This window comes from Hakea prostrata, chromosome 8, assembly GCF_041222555.1.
Source record: "Hakea prostrata isolate BN-2017 chromosome 8, UWA_Hpros_2, whole genome shotgun sequence".
Lineage (NCBI taxonomy): Eukaryota > Viridiplantae > Streptophyta > Magnoliopsida > Proteales > Proteaceae > Hakea > Hakea prostrata.
The window spans coordinates 43,810,527-43,837,008 of record NC_142607.1 but is presented as its reverse complement, the minus strand read 5'-3'; the positions used below and the strand labels follow the sequence as shown (position 1 = coordinate 43,837,008).

Sequence of the window (26,482 nt, the reverse complement as noted above, 5' to 3'; positions counted from 1 at the left end):
AATCAAGGAAAGAAAAGCAAACAAATAGAATCGATGACATCGTGAGAGGTTCAAAGGGCCAATATATAAATGAAATGGTAGTGTAAGCCCAGTAGAGTAAAGCTACCTCAACCACAGAGTTTGTTTCCAACTTATTCTTCACAGGTGCATCTCTTACAAAGTTTGCACCAGTTGGAAGACATAAAATATGCTCTTCATGCCTCACCTCCATTGGGAGTGGCTGCACAGAGAAGTTCTCTCTAAAGATATTTGAAATATTGAGTGCTTCTTCTTCTGACAAATTACCGTGACAAAGACCCTCAACATGAAACTGTTTAGATTTAGAGAGGAAATTGTAGTTAGTCACAAAGTCGCAACAAGAAACAATAATGATTCGACTAAGAGAAGAAATAACTAATCAAATAAAATAAAACAAAACAAAACAAAACAAAACAAAAAAGGGAGTAGATTATGTAACCTCCATCTCAGAACACTGACAACAGAGCTGCAGGCTTTGGTGACTTTAAGTGAAGCAATAAAACTATATTATATAAGGCCAACATAAAGGACTTCCTCAGCCAAATTTTAGAAACCAGCTGGACCCCTTCCCACCCCACAACGCCTCATCCATTTCTTATTTTATATACTGAAAACTACTTCCCCAACCAGAGAAACGCAGAAGATAGACCCCCATGATTTTTTTTGGATGAATAAATAATTAAATTAAACGAAACAACGAAGAACAAGAAGGATCCAAAGGGAGAGGATCAGCGAGAGGGATGTAATTGGAAGTTAATCCCCCAGGATACAACAATGAGCATATTCCTTGGGGGAATCAACAACCGGGGGATGGGGAATAGAGGAAATCCTAGCTGAAATATCAAAGTGGATTGCATTCCAAATCAAATCAATAGAACGGGATTTAGACATCCAATGCCTGAGATTACGCTCCCACCACAGATGGTGGCATGGCACAAAAAACAAGTCTACCGATCCGGTCACAAATAGAGGAGGTACCTGAAAAGTTACTCAAAACTCAAGAGCAATCACGATCAAACCCAAATGAGCGATGAGAGCAAGCCAAATGGAAGCAAGGGCTTTTCTCCAAATGGAACTAGAGAAAGGGCAAGGGAAGAATAAGTGTTCAATGTCCTCAGTACCATTCCAGCAAAGGATACAATTGGGATTAGCAGGGATATAACGGCTAATAAGGAAAGCTAGGGTGGGGAAAGCTAGGCTAAGGGTGTGCCAAAGGGTAAAGGAATGACAAGGAATATGACCTTTGAACCAAACCAAGGGGGGACAAGGGGGGGAGGGAGAAGGGGTACGAACTAAGTTCCAAGCAAAAGATGTGGAGAAGGATTTTGTGGAGGGGGGAGCCAAACTAATGTATCATGGGTGGAGGATAAAATGGGAAGAAGGGAGTTCCAAACTTGTGTGAGACAATGATGGGGGAGATGGTCGCAGGTACCGTGAGAGATGAATGCCGAGAAAGGGGTTGATTTGGGAATGCGGGTCTCGTAGACAGTGCGAGGAGGGAAAAGAGTAAAGAGAATACCCATCGGATGCCATGGATCAAGCCAGAAGGAGGTCGAGGAACCAGAGGAGACATGGGTGGTGATGGCAGAGAAAGCTCAAGGTCTTAGAAGGAGAAGCTTCCTCCGGATCCAAGAAGGGTTAGAAGGGATAGGGGCAGTCCAAAAGGAGTTAGATTTGAGGAGAGAAGAGTGGACCCAATCAACCCAAATGGAGTCATGTTTAGAAACAATTTTCCAAATTAGCTTGAGCAAAGCAGCAGAATTGACCTCTTGAATCGGCGGATTCCAAGGCCCCTTCAGATTTAGGTCAACATATATTAGACCAACTGATGGAGCGGAGGAATCGAGAGGATTCTCGATTCCTGGCCCTTCCAGAGAAAGGCACAGAAGAGGGATTCCATTGCCGAAGAGATAGACTTGGGGATTGGAAAGATACCACACCCATAGAGATAGGAGGATTAGAGGACAGACCGGATGAGCTCGACCCCCATGGTTATTTTGCTAAAAACTGCAATGGGACTGAAATATGGTTAAACTTTTTACACTTGGTTTCAACAGGTTGCAAAATGTTAAGTTGTGGCCTGAACCAAGCATAAAATTCACTTTATCCCATTGAAACATGATGATATTTATTTTCATATTCGTTAGTTTGTTTACTTGAGATATTCAAAGGGGGCCCGGGGCCGGGCCCCCCCCGGGGGGGGGGGGGGGGGGGCCCCCCCGTCCCCCCCCCCCCCCCTTACTTGAGATATTAGTCATAAATAAAAAGTTTTGAAAAAAGAGCACATCCAAATCCAATAAAAACAGTCCGAAAATCAAATCCCGAAAATACAAAAAGTCAAAGAACACACCCAAAAATAATGGATTTTCAACAATAAGTGAAATTCTCAACTTTCTAATGCTGGGCTTTTCTAAAACCTAAAAAATTCATGTCTTAATATGTCAAAAAAATGCTGAAGGACATAAGTGCAGAAATATAGTTATCTTTGACATAAATAATGTCATTGCATTTATGCACGCCAAATAAAGTTTGATTGTAATATAATTCCTTTAATCTAAATCAGATTTCAGGAAATCTTAGATTTTTCTGAGAGCTCTACAAAAACCTTCTAAGCCTCAAAACCAATGTTTAAGTTTGCATGGAGAAAGTGCCAGGTTACGACCTGGATTATGGTTGAAATCTGGCAAATCACGGCTTTGGACCCAGCTTCCTCAAAACCAAGATTAGAACCTCGGATGGACCAACAATAAGCAAGAGTATCTAACAACAAGAATCAATCAGCCTGGTCTATTTCAGGCACTGCATAACTCAGGAAGTATAGGTCTACCAGGTAAAATCCCTCTGTATGTTGGTTTATTAATATTGGTACACAAGGAAGAGATCCAAGACCTTGATTAAAAAGGGTGAGCACGTAGCATTGCTGCTATCAGAAAAATAACTGCAGTATTCTGATGACAATATGAATACAGCCTACTCATGCACCTGGGAAAGAAGCCCGGGAATAAATCCCTTCAAATCAGCAATAGATATATCACGAAGGCAAGCGAGCTTGTCATCCACATCCCAAAATTTCTTACGCAAGAGTTGCATTCTCAGGTACGATGAATGGTTTCGTGGCTTCATATTCGTGTTCCTCAAAGCTCTCTCCATATCTTCTTTGATAACCTGTTAAAAGCTCCAAACCAGTTAAACCAGCACCTCTAACCAAAATATAGTAAATAACTTTAATTTCTTTTTCTAAGTCACCTGAGTCTGACACAACTCTACAGTTATATAGTTGCAGTGAAGGACATGCAACTCAAAAATGCCATGTGGTTGGCAAAGCAGCATGACAAAGGATAATAAATTGAACAATCTCTGGGAAAACCAATGAGATAAAAGCATTTACACTACTTACTGCAGCTTCACTTCAAATCACACACCCCACACCACCAAAGCAACCTTTATGATAGACTCAAACTAGAACAGAACAAATTAGCACAAGGACTTGAATCATCTAGCATAAATTTCTGAATATTAGTACAAGTATCTGCAGTCACTTAAACAGAGAACCCTAATACAAGGTTTTAGCAACATATCAGGACATCTTATGTAAAAACAATCAAAAAAATGCCACAAAATGGGTTTGAGCAGGGAAGCCTCAGAGGCTAACAATCAGTTTCAGTTTATTTTACAGATACACTTCTTTTCTTTTTTCAAAGAGACTTAAGATATGAAATTACATAGATTCACATTGACAGTTTTGTCTCAACATCCAGATGACTGCAGTATAAAATACATAGTTATCCATAATTCCTCATTAGGAAATTAGAAATTCTCAGGTAGCACAGAATCAGAGTGCTGAAGGCCAATCATTAGACATCAAACACGCTTATTGAACATCTCCACTTTTTCTATTTATCGCTGACTAACCCCGAATAATGAAGGCTGTTTCTCTTACCACAGTAAACAAAGAATTCCCTGCCCATGGGTTTTCATGTCTTAGGATGAACATTGGCCTGTCACAAACAGCCAGGAGAGCATATCAACTTCATATAGTAGGGTCGCAGAGTCATAATGACTCTAGATGTGTGTATCATTCCTTCAGCAACAACAGATGAAAACTTTCTCCACAAAACGTCATGACTATTTTTAATACCACCAACTGGACAAGGTGTACCGATACCAGCTGAGACACAATACAACATCATTCCAATCATGTCATTCATTTCTATTTCTGCCATGTAGACCAATCATTTGGGCATTCCCTTGGATGCCAACATATTAGCAGCTTCATCTCAACCACGTGGCTCAAAATTTATGGAATTTTCAACTTGTTTCTTCAGTTGCTCATGCTCACCAAGTTCAGTTAGTTTTTCTTTTTTTGACACAAATTGTAAACCATAAGTTAGATACACAACTATCTTCTGAAATTAATACATGATGGGGTAATGTGTGGAAAATATCTCTACAAAGTCAAATGCCTCACTTCCACATAGCAGAAAAAATGAGAGACAGAGGGTTTCAGGATCCTGCTCCCGTAAGATAAAAGTACTAGCAGCTTTGTAAATCTTCTCAAAAGAAGATGATAGAATATAAAATGTGGAACATAGGAGAAAACAAGAAAGCAATCTAGCTCAATACATACTATACACATACCAAAAAGCGATCATGAGTAGGCACAAAGGATCTGGCAATGGACAAAATTTTAGACAATAGAACAGGGAGCTTGTCATTGAAACCATAGACTTTCAGCTCAAGTTTGTCACTGATAATAGATAATGACGTTTCCAACTTAGCCACACCTGCCTGCAAAATAAAGGCATTGAAATAACTTAAGTTAGAAATATGAAAAACAAATTCATAGAACAAGAAAAGTGAATATTATTAAAAAAGATAACAGAATGTTCTGAAGAACCATATACATACACAATGCAAAAAATAGTTACAATGTGTTGAAGTCTTCATCAAATTTAAAGAATTAAAAAAAAATACCAATAGAATTATAGAGATAAACTTGGGATCAATTATGTCATTTAAGTTAAACTTAAAAAGCCAAAGAAACTGATATGAATCGCCTAAGTAGGAAAGTTCTCAGATCACCCGCATGAAACATCAAATCAATTTAACAGCGATAGATTTGGGGAAAAAAGGGGACTATGCTGCTTAAGAAAAGTTTTTATATAGCCATTGTAGTTATACAGGGAACTTACTTGATACAAAATCTCGTTCAGTTCATCCTTGAGAAGACTAACAAACAATTCTGTCAAAACAGTACTTTTTACATTATCATATCCCCCCTTTACAGTTATGATGAAATACGTGTTTGCACGAGGAAGTTTGAACGTCTCATCGAGCTTGTACCAGAATTTCATCAATGGTAGATCAAGTATGCACCTTGGAAGATTCACTTTTACAAGAGTGTCAAATGAGTCATTTCTCCGAATAGAAAAATCAGATGGAATGAATTCGTTCTTAAAAGGCAGATGCAAGGATGAATCAATATCTGGAGGATCACTCCACAGCGCCAGAAGAGGAGGAGAAATGTCTTCTTCAGTATAACGTGATCCAAACCATGGTTCAAATTGGAAAACTGAAAAAGGTTATACAAAATAAGAACATTAAAAACCTCAACCATTTGATTGAAATTGTAAAAATTAGTATAACCAAAAAAGTGAGAGATTTCGCAAGCAAATATGCCATCCAGATATTTAAAAACTCAATGGACTTGATACTTAAACTTGATTCAATAAGATAAAATATTGACAATGATATAGAAACAGAAGCATGAAGAACAAAAACTCCAACTCATAAAGTAATTATATTCGAATAAGCAACCCCATTTCAATTCAATAATAAAAATAGTAAAAAATATTTAATTCTGAAAGGGGGGGGGAGTCAGTTCAATAACATTAATAGTAGGCACAATTTCCCGCTTAATAATGCAAGAGATTTTGTCAAATCTAAAAACTTCATTAATCTTTACATCATAGAACACTGTTAAAAATCGAGAAGTACTGTAAAATATTCATTTATTTTGATGTTAAAGACAATATTTTCATTCGGATTATCATGACAGCATTCACGCAATACCAAACTAAGTTTGAGTGCAACACAATTCTCCTCAATTTAAATAAGATTTAAACAATCTTGGATTGTTTGAATGCTTTACTGGAACACTATCCCAAAAACATAGAATTGCCTGAATCTGGTTTATATTTAAGGAATCATGTCCCGGTCAAACCTTATCTGATATCATGCCGAATGAAGAACACAATATCAAACTTGGTTCAAAACCATAAGTAAAAACACGTAGCACAGCAAGAATCAAGCCAAAAAGAAAATTTATTATTATTATTATTATTAGAACAAATTGCAATGGCACCCCAAAATGGAGGCCTTAAAGCACTGACACCCCACTTATGTTTAAAAGGCACAAAGACCCCAAAATTGAATTTTTATTGGATCTATTTGTCAAATTTATCACTGAAAACAGTTAAATTACTTTTTATTTTCAAAATATCCTTATAATAAACAATGTCTGAAAGGTTTTCAGTGATAAATTGGACAAATATATCCAATGAAAATCCAATTTTGGGGTCTCTGTGCTTTTTAAACATAAAGTGGGGTGTCAATGCTTTAAGGCCCCTATTTTGGGGTGCCAATGCAATTTGCTCTTATTATTATTATAAACTTCAAAACCAAAGTGTGACCTATCCTGGAGAAAATCCCAGGCTTTGACCAAGACAAAGTCAAAATCAAAATCTTGATTTCTGGCTGGTCAAAACCAGTGTCAAAACCAAGATTTGAAACCTTGGCTAGGGGTGAAAATGACTAGGGTATTAAAGGGACAAACAGTACATTAGTTATAGCTGCCACTTAAAGAACTGCCAATTGGCAAGCCTCAGGAATGAAGAAAATAATGGATAGCAACATAAGAAAATCCAATTGATAAATGTCTCATACTTCAAATTCCAAAATCTGCAGTATCCATTAATTTCAACCAATGCACAAGAAAATTTTCCAAGATTTGTACACATATGATATACTTCGTCAGTCCACGAAAAAAAATATACAGCGAGACTGCCAGCCAAGTGTCAGGTGTTACCTTGTGACTGCTTTTCAGTAAAATTTGATAATATGTCAATCCTCATGTTTTCTGGAGTGAAAAAGCTCAGCACATGCTTTAAGAGTTTTTCATCCCATACTTCAAACGCATAGTCCCCGTAAATAACATGTTCTTCTGGATATAGAAGCAAATTTGCTGCAAGAATGAACCAAAAGAGATAGTGAGCAATAAAATAAACAAATAACCAGAAACTGATCTAAAATTCATTATTACAGTCATTGTAGATGAAAAGTATATCATTAAAAACTCCATTACATTAATCAGATTACAAAGACATTCCTCTTGTATGCCTAAAATATTAATCTCAAGCAAGGTGACTGCCCCATGGAAATAAACACTATGCGGGAAGAGGTGTGCCAATAAGTGAGGTCCACAATAATTATCTGAACATCCTAGTTGGCATCAGAATTTATATTCTTCGCATCAGTTTATACCACTCTAAGGCCAAGGTGCCAGATTTTGAACAGGAATTTCTAGGACCAACAGAAGTCCACTATTGCCATTTTAGTACACAAATCTTAGAAAACTACTGTGCTTGCTGACATAAAAAGCTGGAACTTGAATAATTACTATTTTTCAACTGACAATTGGAAAATACTACCTTCCACACCATTGATGTCACCTGCATGGGTTCTGGTATCTTCTGGGACAAGCCTTAAAACTGAAGACATGTTCAATTGGTTTAAAACAATTCTGCTACAAAGACAAGGCAAACCTTGGCACAATGATTAAGTTTTGCTACTACAACTTGAAGTTGCAGATTTGAAACTTGGAAACAGCCTCTCTTGTGAATCATGGGATAAGACTGCTTAAATCTGCACCTTCCAGGCACTGCAACAGCAGGACTCGCATCCACCAGGATGGCATTTTTAACTTTTCCCCCTTCCCCCCCCCCCCACCCCTTTCCTAAAATTGCATACCATATATTCTGTTATTATTTATCAACATATGTGTATCCATAATTTGCAAAATAAAGCACTGATACATGGACTTGCCGGTTGTTTACACTGATCAGTAAATAGTAATCAGTAATTTCCATAGTTCAAGATGCTAATTAGTAAATAGTAATCAGTCATTTCCATAGTTCAAGATGCTAACTGGTAAGAAAATTTACTATTTCTATCAACTATTCTAGATAATTCTCTAAACAACAATCTTACAACTTCCATTATAGACACAGCAAAGAACTCTGTCAAGAATAAAAGGTGCAAGAAAATAATGAGCAAGTCCTTCTTTCTTTTTTTCCCCCCTCTCTCCTCCTTTTCCTGCACAGTTAGGCTGGGGAATAACCTGCAAGTTCTGCAGCATAATCATCCTGAGGCTGCTCCTCAGCAAATCTGAACTCCATATTACCAATATCTTGAAGTTCCTTAAAAATCCATTCCAGGGATGCAGATTGACGCAGCAGCTTAAGGTACTGATGAACAACCCCAATAACGTCATAGACCTGCCAAATCATCATTGCACTAAGCATTAGGAGAAAAGAAGTAAAATGGCATGGAACAATGCGGCCCAAATCCACCTGATGGCCAATGCCTCGAAGCCTTCCCCTAGCAGAAGAAATGAATCCCGAGTACCTTCTCTAAGCCAGAGTCGGTAAGATGTATGGAAATGCCAAAGACGTAAGCTATTGAAGAACGTTGCAATCCATCATCACCAACACCAGCTGATAATGAAGTTGCCCATCCTTTATTTTTCAGAAAGTAATGCATGCTTCCACTTCCCTCTGAAAATTAATATCTTTTCTTGTCAGGTAGACAAAATGACATGTACATAGAAACCAATATGAAAAATTAAAAGAATTGAAGTACACGTACAAAAAGCTAATGTCTGTGAAAAAAAATTCCATAAAGACATCTCCTCCAGATGAAGTACAACTCAGACACAGAAGCCCAAAAGGCATAGATAAATGTGAGTCAGATTCACTGAATACCTTGTTGCAGTTTTAAATTACCAGGCATGCATAATAAAATTTACTAAGGAGTGTACCAGCATACCACAGAAACCAGATCTCTTAAATTATTGCCCAGCATTCAAAAACCTACTACTCGTGCTACCTGACTCCAGAAGGAAGAAGCTAAGGATGTCCATTGTTTAACAGCAGCGGATCACTCCTAAATGTGCGAACGCACATGAATCAATCTACTGTACATTTTAGGTCACTAGTTCATAAAGATAAATGTCAAAGATCCAAACTGAATCTCCTTATAAAGACCTATAAAATGATATTTCCCTGCTCCATTCCCTAAGCCATAAGCTTCACATATTTTTAGCAATTCAAATGGGCCATCAAATGATACAATATTTAAGAGAAACCATGCGCACAATTGTGCCCATCCTGAGGATATTACAGTTCAACATCATCTAGGACTGTGAAAAGAATGTGATACTTTTAAGTACCCAAAGGCATATATTTCTTTCTGCAGAAGGAAACTTGAAAAGCTCTATCAAAATGGTATGTTTAAATGTGTGCCTTGAATTCTTGTACCCAGTTTGAAGATTGCACTCTTAAAGAAACTTAACCCGAATGACCCATGTTCTGTGATCCGTGATGGAAGAGAGGGCATGGGCCAACCCATTTATCTAGGTGGAGTATTAATTAAATGCATCATGTTCTCTTGTTAAAGTGATGTGAAATTTGAAGGTTTTGACTTTAGGTTTTGGGTGAGAATCTGTAACCCTACTTTGGGTGTTCTTTGAGAGATCACCATTGTAATCTTCTTCCATATATAGTGAAACTTCTTCAGCTCAGCCATGGACATATCACATAGGGGTGTGAACTACATTAAATTTCTATGTTGACTTGATTTGTTTCAGTTTCTGTTCGTTATTTTCTTGGTGCCTTCTAACAGTATTTTCTGTTTGTTTTATTTCCTTTTCCAATAGCTTGATGACAAAGGAAACCTCCCAAACCACCTCCCCCCCCCCGTTGGCTGCACTGCAACCAATGGTACCTCAGCCATTGCTCCAATAGAGCACCACATGCAAAATAGAAAAATATCAACAAAGGAAGCAAAAGGACAACATACACCCCCTGTTCATGGCTACTGTGGTAGTTCGATCCTATCAATGAACTCAAACCAACAAGGGATTTATGGTTGAGAATTGCAAACCATGCAGCGCTGGAATATGGAGGCGGTCTTAATAGTCAGAAGTTTTCAGTTTTGGGGGAAATAAGCATAATTGTCATAATGGTTGTCAACAGTCTTCTAGTGGGCTGCCAAATTGTGTTTCCAACTAAAGCACTACTAGGAAATGGACGGCTGGGTAGTCCACTACCATAAACCATCTTTTATTGGCATCAGACAATTGATTGAAACTTTGCCGTTTGTGACGCAACTATGTGAGAATATTGAAGACCGTCAAGTTATTGCTCCATTCGCGCCTTTTTGGGGTTTAAAATAGAAAACCACCCTGGCAAGATTGGTGTGTTTTTAAAAGCATAAAAAGGGGAAAAGGAGTGAGTTTTTGTGTTAAAATATATTTGTTCGCAAAGCTGAAGTCAATTATTCTAATTCAAGTAATGAGGTCGCTTAGCACATTTTAATAATAAAGTGTGTGGACCTACCCAACAAAACAGAGGAGATATAGAACTAAAAGAGGCAGAGAATAAATAATAGAATCTAAAAGTACATTATAAACACATTCCTTTCACACAAAACACCACCATTTTATGTTAAAACTATCTTACTTCTTAGAGCCACATAGGAGAGAAAAGTCTCAAATAGAAATGATACAAACATTTGATTGTCAGATTAGCCCTTCCTGGACAAGAATCCAAGAAGTTGACATAAAAAGACTGAAAATCAAGGAAACAATTTTCTCATGAGGAATTTACGATGGGTACAGAGTAGCACAAATAGAACAAACCAATACTGCCACAAATAAAGAACAATCATAATGGGTAACCATTCAAAAATGCCCAGCAGTTCAGTTTACTAGCAATTTTAAATTCTGATGCCTATATAAAATAATTAACCACCGTCACAATACTCTTACATCATCTAGAATTGGAACAATTTTTTGACCTTCAAAGCATGTGAAATAACTTACCGTGACCCATTAGATGAGCTAAGCAGTCTTCCGGTTTCTTCAGGTATTCTTTATTAAGACAAGGCAATGTCCAGGTTAAATTGAGTGTATGAACATCTTTAACTGCCTCTATCCTGTAAAGTTTACCAGCTTGCCAAATGGGAGCCACTTTCCTATCCTCTGGCTTTAACTGAGGACCTTCCTTGACACTGCTAAACATTTCTGCCACCCAATCCTCAAGTACATCTAGAGGTTCTGCAGCATTGAGAACACTACAATTAATATACAGATATATTATCTATTACCATCACATTGGCGCTCTTGTTGCCACTTGCATTTCCTATTTAACTATGTCTTCAAAGTAATGTTCCTGAGCTAAGTGAAATCGTCAAACCACTTAAGGGGTCAGGTTATGTCATTCAGTTCAACTGTCACACATCAGATTAGATCACCTATTAGATAATTCAAGATAAAGCAAATCAAAAAGTTAAAGAAGAAACCATAAGAAACTAAAACAGAAATATATAGTATGTCTGAACAATCTCCACTAAATACATAGTCCTTCATAGTAAGGAAATACTTCCTATAAACCTAGATAACCTATTAAGGGACTTGCCAGAAAACCAAAATGGCAGGGCAAATATAAAAAAACAGCAGAACATAGTGTAAAGGAGGAGCCAAGGAATACTATCATGCATCTACAGCTTGAATTTAGATCTCCCAGAATTTAGATAAGATCCACCCAAAGGCTTTTGGAAGCATCACATAGATAAACTCAACATTGGACAAATGAGGATGCCAAGATGGATGAGTGGCAAACTGGGAAGGATAAACTTATGAATGATCATATTAGAGCTGGTATGGGAAGTAGCTCCAGTAAATAAAAAAATTATGAGAAAGTCTTTTGGGGTGGTGTGGCCACATTCAATGGAGGCCCTTAAATGCCCCCATACAAAGGACCAACTGAATCCAAATTCAAGGAGCTAGATACTAGGGGCATATACTAAAATAACCTTAGGAGAAGTGGTGAGAAGGTATATGCACGGCTTAGGCCTTGTATCTACTATGCCCTCAAATAAAGCTGATTGGAAGGCAGAAATTCATGTAGTCGACCCCTTTTAGTTGGGACAACTGTTCTTAGTGGTAGTGGTGGTGTGGTTGTATCCATCATCTGACCCAGACCCCTATCCGACAATGCAGAAAGTTATACAATACATAGATTCCATCCTAATCTACAAAATCTGAAATCCACAATGCAAAACATACTAAATGGGAAATCCCATGTACACCACCTGGATCTTGCTTGGTATTAAAAAACAAAACAGAACTTTCCAAATCACAGAGAAAGAGTTCTACCTCCTCCAATGACCACTAATTTCATCGAACTGCCATGGTAATTTTTTCTGTACAATTGTAGAATTTGCTCCCGTAAATCTATTCCTTTCTCCAATGCATCAGCCAGACTCTTCTTATTCCCTTTAATTATTAAAAAAAGAAAAAGGAAGAAGAAGCAGAGTATTAGATATGAAACCAATAAATTTAACAGAATAAGGTTTGATAGCTGCAAGGTTACCCCAAAAGAATCTGTTAAATGGGTGACTTGGAGGAGATGTATGGCACTGAAGTTGTTGAAGGCGGCATGCATCACTTTGCAAAACTTGATTGAACTCTATATCCAATTTGTCACACAAAACAGGGTACCATATGCATGCAAAGAACAAATGTCAGCATCATAATGAGGCATCAGCCATTGTTAAAAAAATTAATTAAATAAATAAAATAAAGACTACAGTGAACTGTAACCAACCTGAATCTACAGCCAATAGCTCTCGCTCCATAGCCTCAGCTTTGACTAAAGGGGATATAAAGAATTGAGAGAATCTGGAAGAAAATACATATTTTAAAATCTCATTCCTTTAGTCCTCACCATAGGCACAAAGAGAAATATGTATTCAGAAGTAAAAGAATGGCACTCCAGAAAAACATAATAAATGCAGAACATCTTATTGCAAGCACAACAAGCCATTTTTGGATCTTTCAAAATTCTCAGCAAACTAAAATCTAAAATTAATGGGATTTCCACATTAGCATTTGAAATAATTTTCAGTATGTCGAAGAAAAAGCCATGGACTGTAAAACAAACTCTACTCAACTCAGCCTTATGCCAACTAAATGGGGTAAGCTACATGGATTCCATTTCTCCAATCTGCTCTATTAAAAGCCATACAAGATTCCATAAGCTATACATGTCCTCGAAACTACCAGGGCTTCAGCAATGTGAAGGAAGAAATAGGTTGGACATAAAAGGAACTGGGACAACTTTAGGGATGCAAAAGGAGCAAAGGACATCTAGTGAAGTCAGAAAACAAAGAGTTGTGAAACCAACATTACATTTTATGGAATTGTTCATGACTGAAGAGCTTGACCAATATGTACTGTGGGGGTACATATGAGTTATGTGCTATGTTTATTTTGTCTTTTAGATATTTCTCCCTGCATTAGTTGAATTACCCATGCATGGTACTAACTTCTCTTTACCTTAGAATATAGTTTTTCCTCATTTATGTAACTCCTTTATAAATATATTACTGTGGGGCAGAGGACTGCATTCTATTCTAATGCGATCTCTCCAACAAGTTGCTCCACATCTCCTACGCAGCTTCTCTTAGTGGCACATTGCTGACCATAGTTGTCAAGGAGTCGCTTAGGCACATTCAAGACCTTCTATGGTTCTGGCCATCCAGATGTCGCCTGGTCACATAGCCAATGCCTTGTCACCTTGGTTTTCTTCACTCCCTCGGAAGCCTAGGCGACTTGACAACTATGTTGTTGATAATTATTTGGTTCGGAAGATCCCTGAGAGGCTTCAATGGTCGTTCCTTTGTCTTCTGTTGCAGGTGTTGTGTCTCTAGTCTGTATCTTCCCATGTTGAATCTCTAGTCTCTTCCTTTTTTTCACAATAAACCTCGGCCATCTGGTTGTAAGGTGCACTTAGAGATGGTTTCAGCATTATGGTCCAAATTCACTCAATCCTATTGAACTAGAAGATTCATTGTGAAAGGAGCATTATGACCACTCATATTTTTCACATGCTAGACTCATCAACCATTTATGTTGCTTCTATATAAGGAATTCAAAGTGGGGATTGTTCCACGCCTTTGATGACTTGCATCACCCTTGGTCGAAACTTGGTTTCATTATGAGTTTAAAATTAAGTCACAATACAAAATCTCATTCTCAAGGGATTCTTGAACACAAACCCTCTAGCAATTAAAAATGACTCAGCACGTACATCTACCAAATTTATCCCAGCTTCTCATTGAATTCCATTAGAGCACCTTTTACTGTTCTGATTAAGATAATTCAGTTTTAATGTATTTTTTACTAAAAAAAGGAGAAACATAAATTTTTGATAACTAAGTGACTAAAGCTTAGCAATTACAACCACTGGCTGGCGGTCTGGGATCATTTGCGGAGGGAACAGAACCAACCAGCAGATTACATGGCACAAGTATGGTTGGGTAATCCCAAATGCAGTGGGAATCTTTGGAGTTCTCTAGGGAGCTCAAAAATCTGCTGCAGAAGGATGCAGAGGCACATGTTTATTACAAATTGTAATTGGACCTCTTTTCCTATTTGGGAATCTGGTTTGGAGGGATACCTTCTTTATTGGGGTTTTGCTCTCTCCAAGTTCTAGGAGAATGCCTACAATTATAAACGGGTTCTACATAATACAAACCATTTAATTGTCAGGAAAAAGAAAATAACCACCAATCCATAAGATTGATGATACAAAGCAAACATGAACAAAGATAATTTAATGCCACTAAGAATATCAGAGATAAATTGGTTAAGCCTATCTAAAACATCAAGATAAGCAAACAACCTGAAAACAACAACTCAAAAACCAACGGACTTTCCTAATGGATAAAACCAATAACCACTTGATAGTGAAATATTTTACCTCTTCAAAGCTCCCCTGAGAAACTTCCGATTAACTTCAAAATGATAGCAGGTAAATTCAGTTTCTGTGTAAGCATTTGACGAACCACCATGCTTTGACAAATAACTGTCATACTAGAAGACAAAACAGTAAAATTGGAGACCAATGACCCTTACAGAACCAAGCTAAAACAACAAATATAAAGAGAAACTCAATTCCAAATTATTGAGCAAATTTGCACATTTCATAACTTGCACAGAATTTACAGCAGTTATGGCACACTAATAGGTGGCATGTACCATCTTGGCTTCATGGGACCATTTGAGAGAAGATGAGAAAAAAAATTGTGACAGAAAGATTGAGTACAAGAAAAGATAAAATAAGCAAACTTCACAAAAACGATATTCTATAGCAAAATCATAGCAATATCTCAAGACTACTAATGAATCTGATCACATACACGCAAGGAAACCTGCCTGCTTATCAAGAGCATGGAAAAGATGGGGCTAACTCTGGATTCAAAACAGACCAGATTTACTTAGACTGGTAATTTTTTAATAAAATAAGGCCAATCCAACATTGGCACAGAAAAGATTGGACAATAAAGTCATGACACATGGATGACCAATTGAGGACATTTAAGTAATTTCACTGGAAAGTTTGAATGGAAAATCAACTTCTACTTACAGCCCCAAAACAGTGGAAGATCTAGCTATATTCATGGTTCATGATCTTGAACCCCAGCACAATCTCACCCTTCCGAAGCAGCGACTTGGGCCGAGATCTCAGCAAGATCTTGGTTGAAATATGTTGAGTCAAAATATCTCAACTCAATTAAGCTAGAGGCTTTTTATAGACAGGATTGGTTCAGTTGGGTTGAGATTTTGGTCAAAATAAGATCTCAACTCGACCAAGGCGAATTCTTTTTCTTCTGGGCTTTACTCTCCTCGTCTTTGAGGAAAAAGCAAGATATCTCGCAAGATCTTGCCAATCCATGTTCTATGGTAGATTTAACAAGATTTGCACAATATAAATTTAACTTTGTTTAAAGCTGAAACTCTTGCTCTTTAGACACGAAAAGCATTCTCTATCAATCAAAATTTGCCAAAGGCAGACTTTAAGTCAATGTTGACTCTCACATTGAGATGACTTTTCCTCTATAAATTCCAAAAGGATACCCCAAGCTTACCCCTTGATCAGCGCCACCAATCCCCAAGAGGGGGGGAGGGGGAAGCCATGCATATAGTACCTATTATATATAGCTTCTATCCCGTAAAAGTAATTCTTTGTTATTATGTTCTTATATATTACAAATGGGTAAAAGTCATACTTGACATTGTCATTACTGTCCGCATGCTAGTGCAGGACTGAAACAATATAGTTTTTGATGGTTGTTTGAACATCAGAATCAATCACTATGAAAGTAATATATGCTAGCAAACCTCATTTTCATCTGGAAATTCAGTACTTCCCATGAAGAGCATGTGTTCTGCAAAACATAAAAATCAAAAAAAGTAAGCAATGCCAGCCAATCAGAACTTGGAACACTTTCAGGCAAAGCTTCTACAGTGACTTGCGTATATACAACTGAATTAAAATATTAAATAGAACTTTCCTCTTTAAATTATATAGTTATTGCTTTTTTTCTTTTATGCTTTTATATATTGTTCCCCTTTCATCTTTCAAACACAACCCCCCCCCCCCCCCAAAAAAAAAAAAAAAACCACCACAAAAAATAAATAAATTCTGCAGGAGTTGATTGCTAGCTAGTCACCAAATTATTTTATGACCAACAGAATCTAGACAAAAGCCCAAAGGTTAATGTTGTAAACTATGTCAAAAGGTTAATACTCCTTTTGATGCTAGTACAGATTGGAAAGAAGAAAAAAAGAAACACTCTCCTAATGTCCAGAAGTTTTCTTCCTTCACTGCCAAGCAGCATAGCTTTTCCGTTCTGGTCAACTTCTTAATTCCTCAATTGTAATTCTCAACATGTAACAATATTGACAGACAATATTCACAATTCACTTGGGATTTGAAACCTTATATTAGCCTTCTAGTCAACTTAGAATTTGAATGGGGGCTTAATATAGTCTCCTGCCTCCTGATTATGCATGACACCCCCTACTTGGAAGTTGGAACATCTTAACAAATATTTGAAAGGGGATAATGCATCCCCTTGGCTAAGTGTTCAACTATGTGCAGGCAACTTTATCTCTGATCCCATGCTTCCCTTACAAGGGCAAAATTGTACAAACTTACTTGGAAGTTATGCATTCGAAAATTGAAACACAGACATATCTTCTCTTCTGCCAATAAACATCTTCCTAATTCATTGGAATAATTTAAAGTAAATATTTTTTTTCCATACAATGAAATAAGTAAAAGATTTGGAGATCCCAGTCATCAAGCTCCATATTTTATTTTTTTTGGTAATCATCAAGCTCCATATACCATTTCAGTAATATGTTAAAAACATCACCAAGTGCTTTTTTCTTTTATATAAAATGTATAGAACATAAGATGAAAAACATGTGAGTTCCAGTGTCCAATAAAAGGCAGACAGTATCCTATGTGGTAGATATATTAATAGAATCAGGATAGCTGAAACAGGGAAAACAAAAATATGGTGGTTGGTACTTGAGCTATTGCAACCTCAGGTTTGACCCATAATGACAAGGTATTCTTATGACCCAATCATCTCATCTTCTGCTTAAGTGGCTTTCTCCTGCTCCTTTGATAAGTATATATAAAAAAAAAAAAAGAAGTTACACGGCATCAGTTGAGTTTCCTAAGAACTGTTCTTTCATGTGCTTTCTTTATTGGATTGAACATTCATATCATTGGTTTTCATCCAGGAACTAGATCGAATAGAGTTTCTCAGTCACCATGGACACCAGAAAGATATGGACATAACAAAAACAAAAACACAGAAGAAGGCATACATAATGTGTATCTGGAATCAAACCTAGAAAATGGGCAAGGCCCTGTGCCTCAAAAGGATCAGAGAAGCTGCCCATTCCTACACACATTGCTGCGGCTGCCTGTGAAACACGTTAATCAGACAACATAACCTCCAAATGCATAAACAAGTGGCCTAATTAAATTTTTGAAACTTTAAGTTATACAAGAAAACATACAACTTGAAGACCAAACCAAACATGGTAGATTTGTAGCATGGCGTCAACTATGCACCTTATTGGCATGACCATATCTAGGCCCCCTCTGACACCTTGGCCACCCGATGTGTTACAGTTATAGTGTAGGTGTTGTTAATAAGAGGGTCAGGGGTTAGAGAGTCATTGTGAGCCATGGGTATGGGTTAGGGAATATAAGAGAACATTGGGGTAGGGAGGTCATATGACTAGAGGGATACCCTAGTCTATAAATGTAATTGGGAAATGTATTTGCAGGAATGAAGAATATTGTTCTTGTCTCTTGTCTCTTGCTCTTGTCTCTGTGTTTTTCTTCTTCCCCAACCCCCTGTCTCTTCTAAGCTGCTGCTCTCTCCCTCTGAATTTCTTCTTTTCTTTGAGCTCAAGATACGGGTTCATATCATTGGTCCGACTTGCCAGATCCGATGGACGGTGATATGCAAGCATGGAAAGCGGAACATCAAACAAGGAGAGCGGAATTTTGTCAGATCACGGAGACGATATTCAATCTCATATCTTCGATCAACAGGAAGCTCGATCAGCACCTTACAAGCAAGGGAACCACTTCTCTACCTAGTCACCCTCAATCTGAATCTCCACCTACAGTATTACTTAGGGCGGCCGTTGAAGGAGATTCGCCGGCACAAGTTACTGTTGAAGCACAAGACAAATCACAACTCAGGGTTGCGATGGAACTGCAGCCGGAGGTGGAACCTCAAGTTAAGATGGATGCAGACCCAAAGTGGCGCTAGACATTTCCAATGTCGAAAACCACGATAACTTCTAGGTCTCAGTTGGAGAAACGTCAAATTTGAGCAATGTTGTCATGATGGATCAAGCGGTACTAGCAGAGGATAGCAGAAAACCTCAATCAAAGAACGGATGGAATGATTGGGAAGATCCCAAGCCGATACCAAGAATCGTGAAGGAATTTGATCCACGAGTTGCAGATTTTTTCCCTGCGATCAACACTAAGAAAGGGGCAATACTAGGGAGCTTGGAGCGAACAATTACCAAGAAAAATCACCACTCGAGTAAGCCAAGATTGATTGCAAGAGTAGTGGTTTGGGCGATGTTTCCTCCGGCGAAACCTCCTTGGAAGACGGCAGATAACGTGGCAAAGGGAGGCAGAAGGTGGCATCTGTGGCAAAATTGGAAGGGAAGACGGCTTCGATCGAAATCCATGATAAGCATCACCTGCATCCCATTGTCGGCATTCATTGTTGGCAGTAGGACCTCGAAGATATTATTCTTCAAAATGAGGTACAAATTTTCCCGACCACCACTTGTTCGTAAAAATGCTAGACTAAAATTATTTCAGACTTTTGACCCTGGTGGAAGACCCCAACCTTCTATTTCGACCCTGAAGTGTTCGACGAAACGCCACAGCAAGATACTTGGTCATTTAGTTTGTTTTTAATGACTTTGTGTGTGGTCATGGATTCCACTTGCTTAGAGCGACTAGCACAAGGTTCTCATTTTCTCATTTGACATTGTTGCTCCTAGTTGACATTTGTTTCTTCGCTGCTATTGAGTGGATTTTCACTACAAAGATAATAAGTGCAATTGTGGAGGTATACAAAATTGTAGGCCCTAAAATTGGTTCTCTCACTCATGTTTTATGGAGTCACCAAAGCAGAGGAGACAAAGTTCACAACACGTATGGTTCCTAGGCGGTTGACCTTCATTGTTATTGGCATTGTAATAATCGTTGGCAACATTCATTCTCTTAAGCAGGGTTCCAAGATTTATTACATGATATCAAGTTCCTTCGGCAAGAGATAGTCAAAGCAAAACTGTGTTGTACCAGTTGGACTGATCTTACCCATCTTTTGTTTTATAGCTGTAGCCAATGTAGAGTTATCCCTACTAGGAGCCATGAGTGGGCTTGCACGAACCAAGGTTGATTGTTTCCTCTCTTATCAGGCTTTAGTGAAACAGATTGATTATTATCAGAATCTAGAGGGTCATGGAGAGCAATTAAACTATGTTGGTGATGATTTAGTGTCAAATTCTAATGACAAACACATAATATGTTGGAAGTGGGCAATCAAAACTACAGAATTCTCCTACTCTTGCATTTCATTGATGGCAGAAAAATAATAACCTCTTCAAGTTATGGCCAGCTATTTGAATGTACCAATGACACAGAGGAATACATTAATATTCAGCTTGACGGTCATCAAGTTCAGTTGATTCAGCTGGGGCTTTTCTTGAGTGCTGACTGCACGTCTCACTTGGACAGATTCTTCAAATTCTTCTATCTGGCTGTCATCATTGGGGCAATTGTGGCTTTCACCACGGTAGTCTATATACTAATGAAACCTAGATGGGCATCTACTTTTGTTTCATTAACCAAAGCCAAGGGCACTCATCTTATTTACCTTGGGAGAGATGAACTCCATGGTTCCTTACCTTAATGAGTTGGGCCCTAGTAATGCAGATATTGGGTGATTGATGACATTCAATCCACGATTGATAGCTTCCAATATTGAAGAAAGATGGAAGACTCTAGTAAAGTACTTACATTATGTTGGGGTTCGTCAAGATGGTATGGGGAAAATTCTTTCCATGAAACCAATAGTTTGCTGTGTCCATTTAGAAACAACAATTGCACCAAGGGCACAATTTTCACGGGACATATGCTCTTATGAAGAAGCAGTTAGGAGCATGCTAGTCAGGTTTTTTCCTTTGATAATGTGTAGCTTCTTCAAGACAATCTAGCCAGTGAATATATTATGGATTACAAAAGCTGAAGTTGCAAAGAGAGCACATGGAAAAGTGATACCCTTTGGATCAGAATTCTTGGGGTGCAATATCGCTAATAAGCCTGAGGTTACTGTAATGTCCTTCCTCTCCTGAGTATGCTGATATTTGATTTTCCCATGTTGCTGCGTTACAATTTGAATGTCCTCAAGCCAAAGTACTGTTATTTGACAAGGCTATGGCAAGTACTGGTGGAGAATCGGTCAGATAATTGCGGCTGCCGGTGCAGGGGTTTGTTCAAAAGATAGTAGATCTCATGAAGCAAGACAAGTTGCTATCTTGGCAAGGTGGCTTCATCATTATGGATATGGAAATATTGTAAGGCCATCTGGTGAGGAACGAAAGAAGTATGTTAAATGGGCTAGCATGGCTCTTGGGGTAGGTGCTAGAAGTGACGGTTTATAAGCAAGAGGTGTTGGCTAAGGCATGTAAGATGTGGCATTTGAACCTTGAGGACAAGGTTCTCATAAGGGGTTGGCAATGTTACGGTTATAGTGTAGGTGTTGTTAATAAGAGGGTCAGGGGTTAAGAGTGTCAGTGTGAACCATGGGTATGGGTTAGGGAATATAAGAGAATATTGGGGTAGGGAGGTCATATGACTAGAGGGATACCCTCGTCTTTGTGTTCTTCTTCTTCCCCAAGCCCGTCTCTTCTAAGCTGCTGCTTTCTCCCTCTGAATTTCTTCTTTTCTCTGAGTTCAAGATACGGGTTCCTTATCACGATGCCATGACAACTATGACTAAACTCTAGAACAATGACTTGAATCAAGAATGCAGGCAAAAAATACACACAGACGACAATGAAATGAACACATGAATCTTAAATCATTTCAAATTGGCTACATGCAATCTACCAGCTTACTGGAATCTTAAATGCAACCAGTTTCGGCAAGAATGGCAATGCAGCATAGGTCATTTCAGCTTTAAGTCCTGAATGATGAATATATGTCGCGCCCCCCCCCCCCCCACAAAGTGAATAAAGAAAACCAGGATCCATGCAGACATTCATTCAAACGCTTTGATTGAATGTAGACTGGAAGAGTAGTGGAGTACGAAATCTATTAGAACTCACGCAACTTTGGTCTAATGCATCGATTAAAAATGTGCATTGGCTCCAGTTCTTAAAAATATACATTCATATAATTCAAAGAAATATGAGAATTAGCGAATAGATTTAAGAGCTGTTACTAGACCATTATCTTCTTTCGTAGCTACCAAGAAAGTAAAATAAAAGAAATGTCCAGTGGCTTTTGGTTTGACCTTTTTAGTCTGTGAATCCTTATTTTTCTTATCCTCCTCTTCCTCGCCTTCATCTTCTTCTTCATCATCTTCATCATCATCATCGTCATCATCTTCTTCTTCTTCGAATTCGTCGGAGTCATCTTCGTACTCTTCTTCATCATCATTCTCTAGGGTTTTAGAAGAATCCGGAGGACCATCAGGAAACATCTCTGGATCGTGAACTAGAAGAGCACAAAGACCATTTGGAAGATGAAGAATTCTGTATAGGCGCCTATCGATTGGGGGCTTTATCACGATGTTATCAGAAGCAGAGGGAGAAGAACGCGTAACTGCCATTTTCAACTTTCTTGCTATACCTCCCCCTTTTCTTATCCTTCTATAGCAGTAACAAAGAGCAAGAGGGATTTTTATAGATTTCAAAAGCTGCTCTTCTCTGAAAATCCCTACTGTAGTCTCCGCGCACCGGATTGTTGCTTTTATAGTTCTATAGTGTATAGCTTCTCTGCAGCCGCCGCGTGACCATTGACGCCCACACGAGAGAGCAGGCGCAGCAATCATCGGCTGCAAGCTACATTGTAAGTGGCCGCATATAAGTACGATACATACGATATTAGCCGATACATATCCGATATTCGATACAGGACGATACAGTCTCTTAAAATCACCTGATTGATACAATACTCGATAACAATACTTTAAACCTTAGCCATAGGCATAAGATGCCATCAAGTGGTGCTGGAATGACTTCATATCCTCTCAACCCAACTGAATGTCCTCCCATCCCCCACACTCACAGGTGAACATAGGCAACCCCTTTGTCAAATTCTATGTGAGTGTGAGAGGATGGAGCACGGGCAAATTATACCGAAATGATCTCCACACAACTTTGAGGGTGGGAGGATGGGGGATAGCCCGCTGGAGTGGAGGTGGAGAGCATATGCACTCAATGAAAGTTTAAAGTGTCCCACAATTTGATTTGATACTTGTATGAATTGAATTAGTATAAAATGCATTGGTTAGTATGATACAATACTCAATACAAGAGGATTCATCTCTCAAAATCACCTAACCAATTCAATACTCAATACCAATACTTTAAACCATTGTTGGAATCATGCCAATTTTCAAGTGTTTGATTAAACAGTGTGGAAACTTTTACACAATAAGAGTTATGGAGATAATTTTCCTATGTGTCAGCTTATGTCCACGTCAACTACTCCTTAATGGGATAGTTTTTAAATATATGCGAGGCTTTGCCCTAGCTTTGGGGGGAATTCGAACTCTAACCTCCTACATGGAGGAGTTGGTCTTTTGCCAAGTGAACCACCTCTGACGGTTGAATAATGTTTTTTTTTTTTGGGTACCCTAGAGCCAAGTTCGAACTATAATACATACAAGTCATGTGAGACACAACCTTGGCCATTAATGTTAGGTGATTATTCTACTTGTTTATTTGCTTTTGATATGGATCTACTGGCATATGCCTCCATTAATGTTAGGTGATTATTCTACTTGTTTATTTGCTTTTGATATGGATCTACTGGCATATGCCTTTAGTGAACCAACTGATGTGGCACAATGAGTTTTGCATTGCAAGAAAATAATGTTTTAACTCAAGTTGACGTTCTAAGTCAAGCGATAATTTTATACAACCTGATAGGTCATACTTACACAATGACAATGTTGTATTGTAACCTACGAAGAGGAAAATAAGATTTCAGTCATTTTTCAAAAGGGTAATTTTCATCTGGACCCCCTAAGGGTTGGTCCATGTCATTTTTAGTCCAAAAAAAGTTTTCCTTTGCATATGGCTCCCCTAAGTATCTAGAAATGACTAATTAAAGACAAATCATAATTTTGATGACCAAAATACCCTTATGGTGCAATGGTCAAGATTGTACCAAAATTATAATTGCAATTTTAACCTATTCATTTTATATTCAAGGGTCTTAAGATTTCAAATTTACAAACTTGTAACTTCCAGTAATGTTGAAGACATTTTCTCCGATCGGATCTTTGATCAGTTGCTCCTTGAATTCGCTCGCAGCAATAAACTAAATCGATCCAGGGTTTAGTTGGAACTACAAGTAACTTCCAGAGGGATTTGCTACTGCCACCGCCAAGGTTCTTCGTTTTAATCCGACTACATCATTGAGTTTCAATAAGGGTATAAGTTTGTAAATTTGAAATCTTAAGACCCTTGAATATAAAATGAATAGGTTAAAATTGCAATTATAATTTTGGTACAATCTTGACCATTGCATCATAAGGGTATTTTGGTCATCAAAAATATAATTTGTCCTTTATTAGTCATTTTTAAAAACCTCAGGGGAATCATATGCAAAAGAAAAATTTTTTTGGACTAAAAATGACATGGACCAAACCTTAGGGGGTCCAGATGAAAATTACCCTTTTCAAAATAATCATCACATAATGTCATTATAGAGACACCAATAATGTGAAGGGTCAAGGTGGTTACAATGAGGATGGACAAGTAGCAAGGAAAGGAACAAAAGTAGAGGTAGGGTTCTCCCCAAAAAAAAAAAAAAAGTAAAGATAGGGAATGGCATTGGGGTGCAATGAAGTAATATGTCAAGGCAAGGTGAGGGCCGTTATTTTATAAAAATTACAAAATAAAATTGTTTATAATGAATGAAAAAGCACAATCAAATGTAGTAAAAAAAATGCATTTTGTAATTGACATGGTCTGCTCATGGTAGCTATTTCAAGAAGATCATATGAAATTTATGATATCACTAGACTTGCTTGATACGAAAAACATTTCTCATCCGGGTTAGTTTTTTTTTATTCCCCTCTTTATTCAAATTTCTGAATTATTTATTTTTCTTGTTCAAACGCTTTATTTTTTTTTTCCTTTGAAAATGGGAGAAATTCTTGAGGATAAAAGTATGAGGGGCCTTCATAAGAGCCTGTTTCGTTAATTGAGTTTGGAGATTTAAAAAATCTATAAATTTTAAATCTATAGATTTCAAATATATGGAGTCATGGTTCATAAAATTAACTGTTTGGTTAGCCTGAATATTTGGAATAAAATCTATAAATTCATTATAAAAAAACATTTATGAGTCATGGTTCAAATGTTTAATGTTTTTATAATATAAGTGAAATCTCTAGATTTCACCTCATATCCATAAATTTACATATTCACACTTTTAGTGTAAAAAGGTGAATCTCTAGATTTCATGAATTCAAAGATTCACACAACCAAACAGGTATAAATCTCTCATTTGTGAATCCAGAGATTTCAAATCTTTGGATTCATGTAACCAAACAGGCCCTAAAAGCATCTACTTTCCTCATTCTATAGAAAGAGAAAGGATATTTTCAAATATTCTAGAGCAAATTGCATTGGCACCCAAAAATTGATGTCCTAAAACATTGACACCCCACTTTATGTTTAAAAAGCATAGAGACCCAAATTGCATTGACATTCCACTTTATGTTTTCATAGTACAACTCTTTTATTGACTTCTAAGACATTTCCCAAGTTCCTATTCACGCATTAACTGGACTTGGCCTTAGGCTTAGCTCACAAGACCCTACTAGGCTGAGTCTAGGCCTGTATGAAAACAACTAGCTCAGTGGTTCATGTTTGGGTTCGGTGTTTTCAGCCCGATACCGGAAAGTCCCAACTGAACCCAACCCGGACCAAACCATTGACACCCATTGGATGAGCTTAACCAACCCAACCATCTATGAATATTCTCAGCAGCCTGGAAGTGTTGTCCAAACATGCTGAATTCAATTAAACAGTTCAGATAGTTTCGATCATATTAACTGTTTGATGGCTCTCATCATTTGGCCAATGTTGGATGGCTGCTACATGATGCTGCTGTTCATCCATGTATGAGACACTTTGGTCAGATTCTTCAATGTAGCTACATTTGCTGGTCCTAGTGTTTCCATCCTTACGTTCTTTGTTGGCGTGTAATACAATCTGGTTTGTAATCTCATAACACATTAAGAATTTTGAGCTGGATTCCCTTCGGTGGGCTCTTTGTTGTGAATTATTATAAGTTTGACTACCACTACAAGGTAAGGACCAGAATTATTTTGAAGGAAATTCATTTAATTGTTATTATTCTCAACTACAATTTTATAAACCTCTTTAGCATGACTTACAACATGCCTTCTCAAATTTCTATTGCCTCTCCCCTTTGCCATGAGGATATATACAAAAGAAATGGGGGAGAGACAA

At 37.8% G+C, this 26,482-nt stretch overlaps 1 protein-coding gene across 1 annotated transcript in view; it reads right to left on the bottom strand.

Annotated features, from left to right (window-relative positions):
• The window catches only part of LOC149008048 (Insulinase (Peptidase family M16) family protein), a 28,650-nt gene extending 5,809 nt beyond the window's left edge, over positions 1-22,841 (bottom strand). Inside the window, exons 1-15 of the mRNA XM_089167455.1 lie at positions 22,282-22,841; positions 18,070-18,145; positions 16,544-16,590; positions 15,123-15,235; positions 12,966-13,039; positions 12,732-12,827; positions 12,515-12,634; positions 11,180-11,413; positions 8,704-8,852; positions 8,417-8,573; positions 7,106-7,261; positions 5,211-5,590; positions 4,657-4,806; positions 3,001-3,183; positions 107-310 (exon numbers count right to left, since the gene is read on the bottom strand). Coding sequence (XP_089023581.1) covers positions 107-310; positions 3,001-3,183; positions 4,657-4,806; positions 5,211-5,590; positions 7,106-7,261; positions 8,417-8,573; positions 8,704-8,852; positions 11,180-11,413; positions 12,515-12,634; positions 12,732-12,827; positions 12,966-13,039; positions 15,123-15,235; positions 16,544-16,590; positions 18,070-18,145; positions 22,282-22,821 — 2,679 coding nt within the window. The 5' untranslated portion in view covers positions 22,822-22,841. The remainder of the gene's footprint in view (positions 1-106; positions 311-3,000; positions 3,184-4,656; positions 4,807-5,210; positions 5,591-7,105; positions 7,262-8,416; positions 8,574-8,703; positions 8,853-11,179; positions 11,414-12,514; positions 12,635-12,731; positions 12,828-12,965; positions 13,040-15,122; positions 15,236-16,543; positions 16,591-18,069; positions 18,146-22,281) is intronic.
• Positions 22,842-26,482: the final 3,641 nt, after the last annotated feature.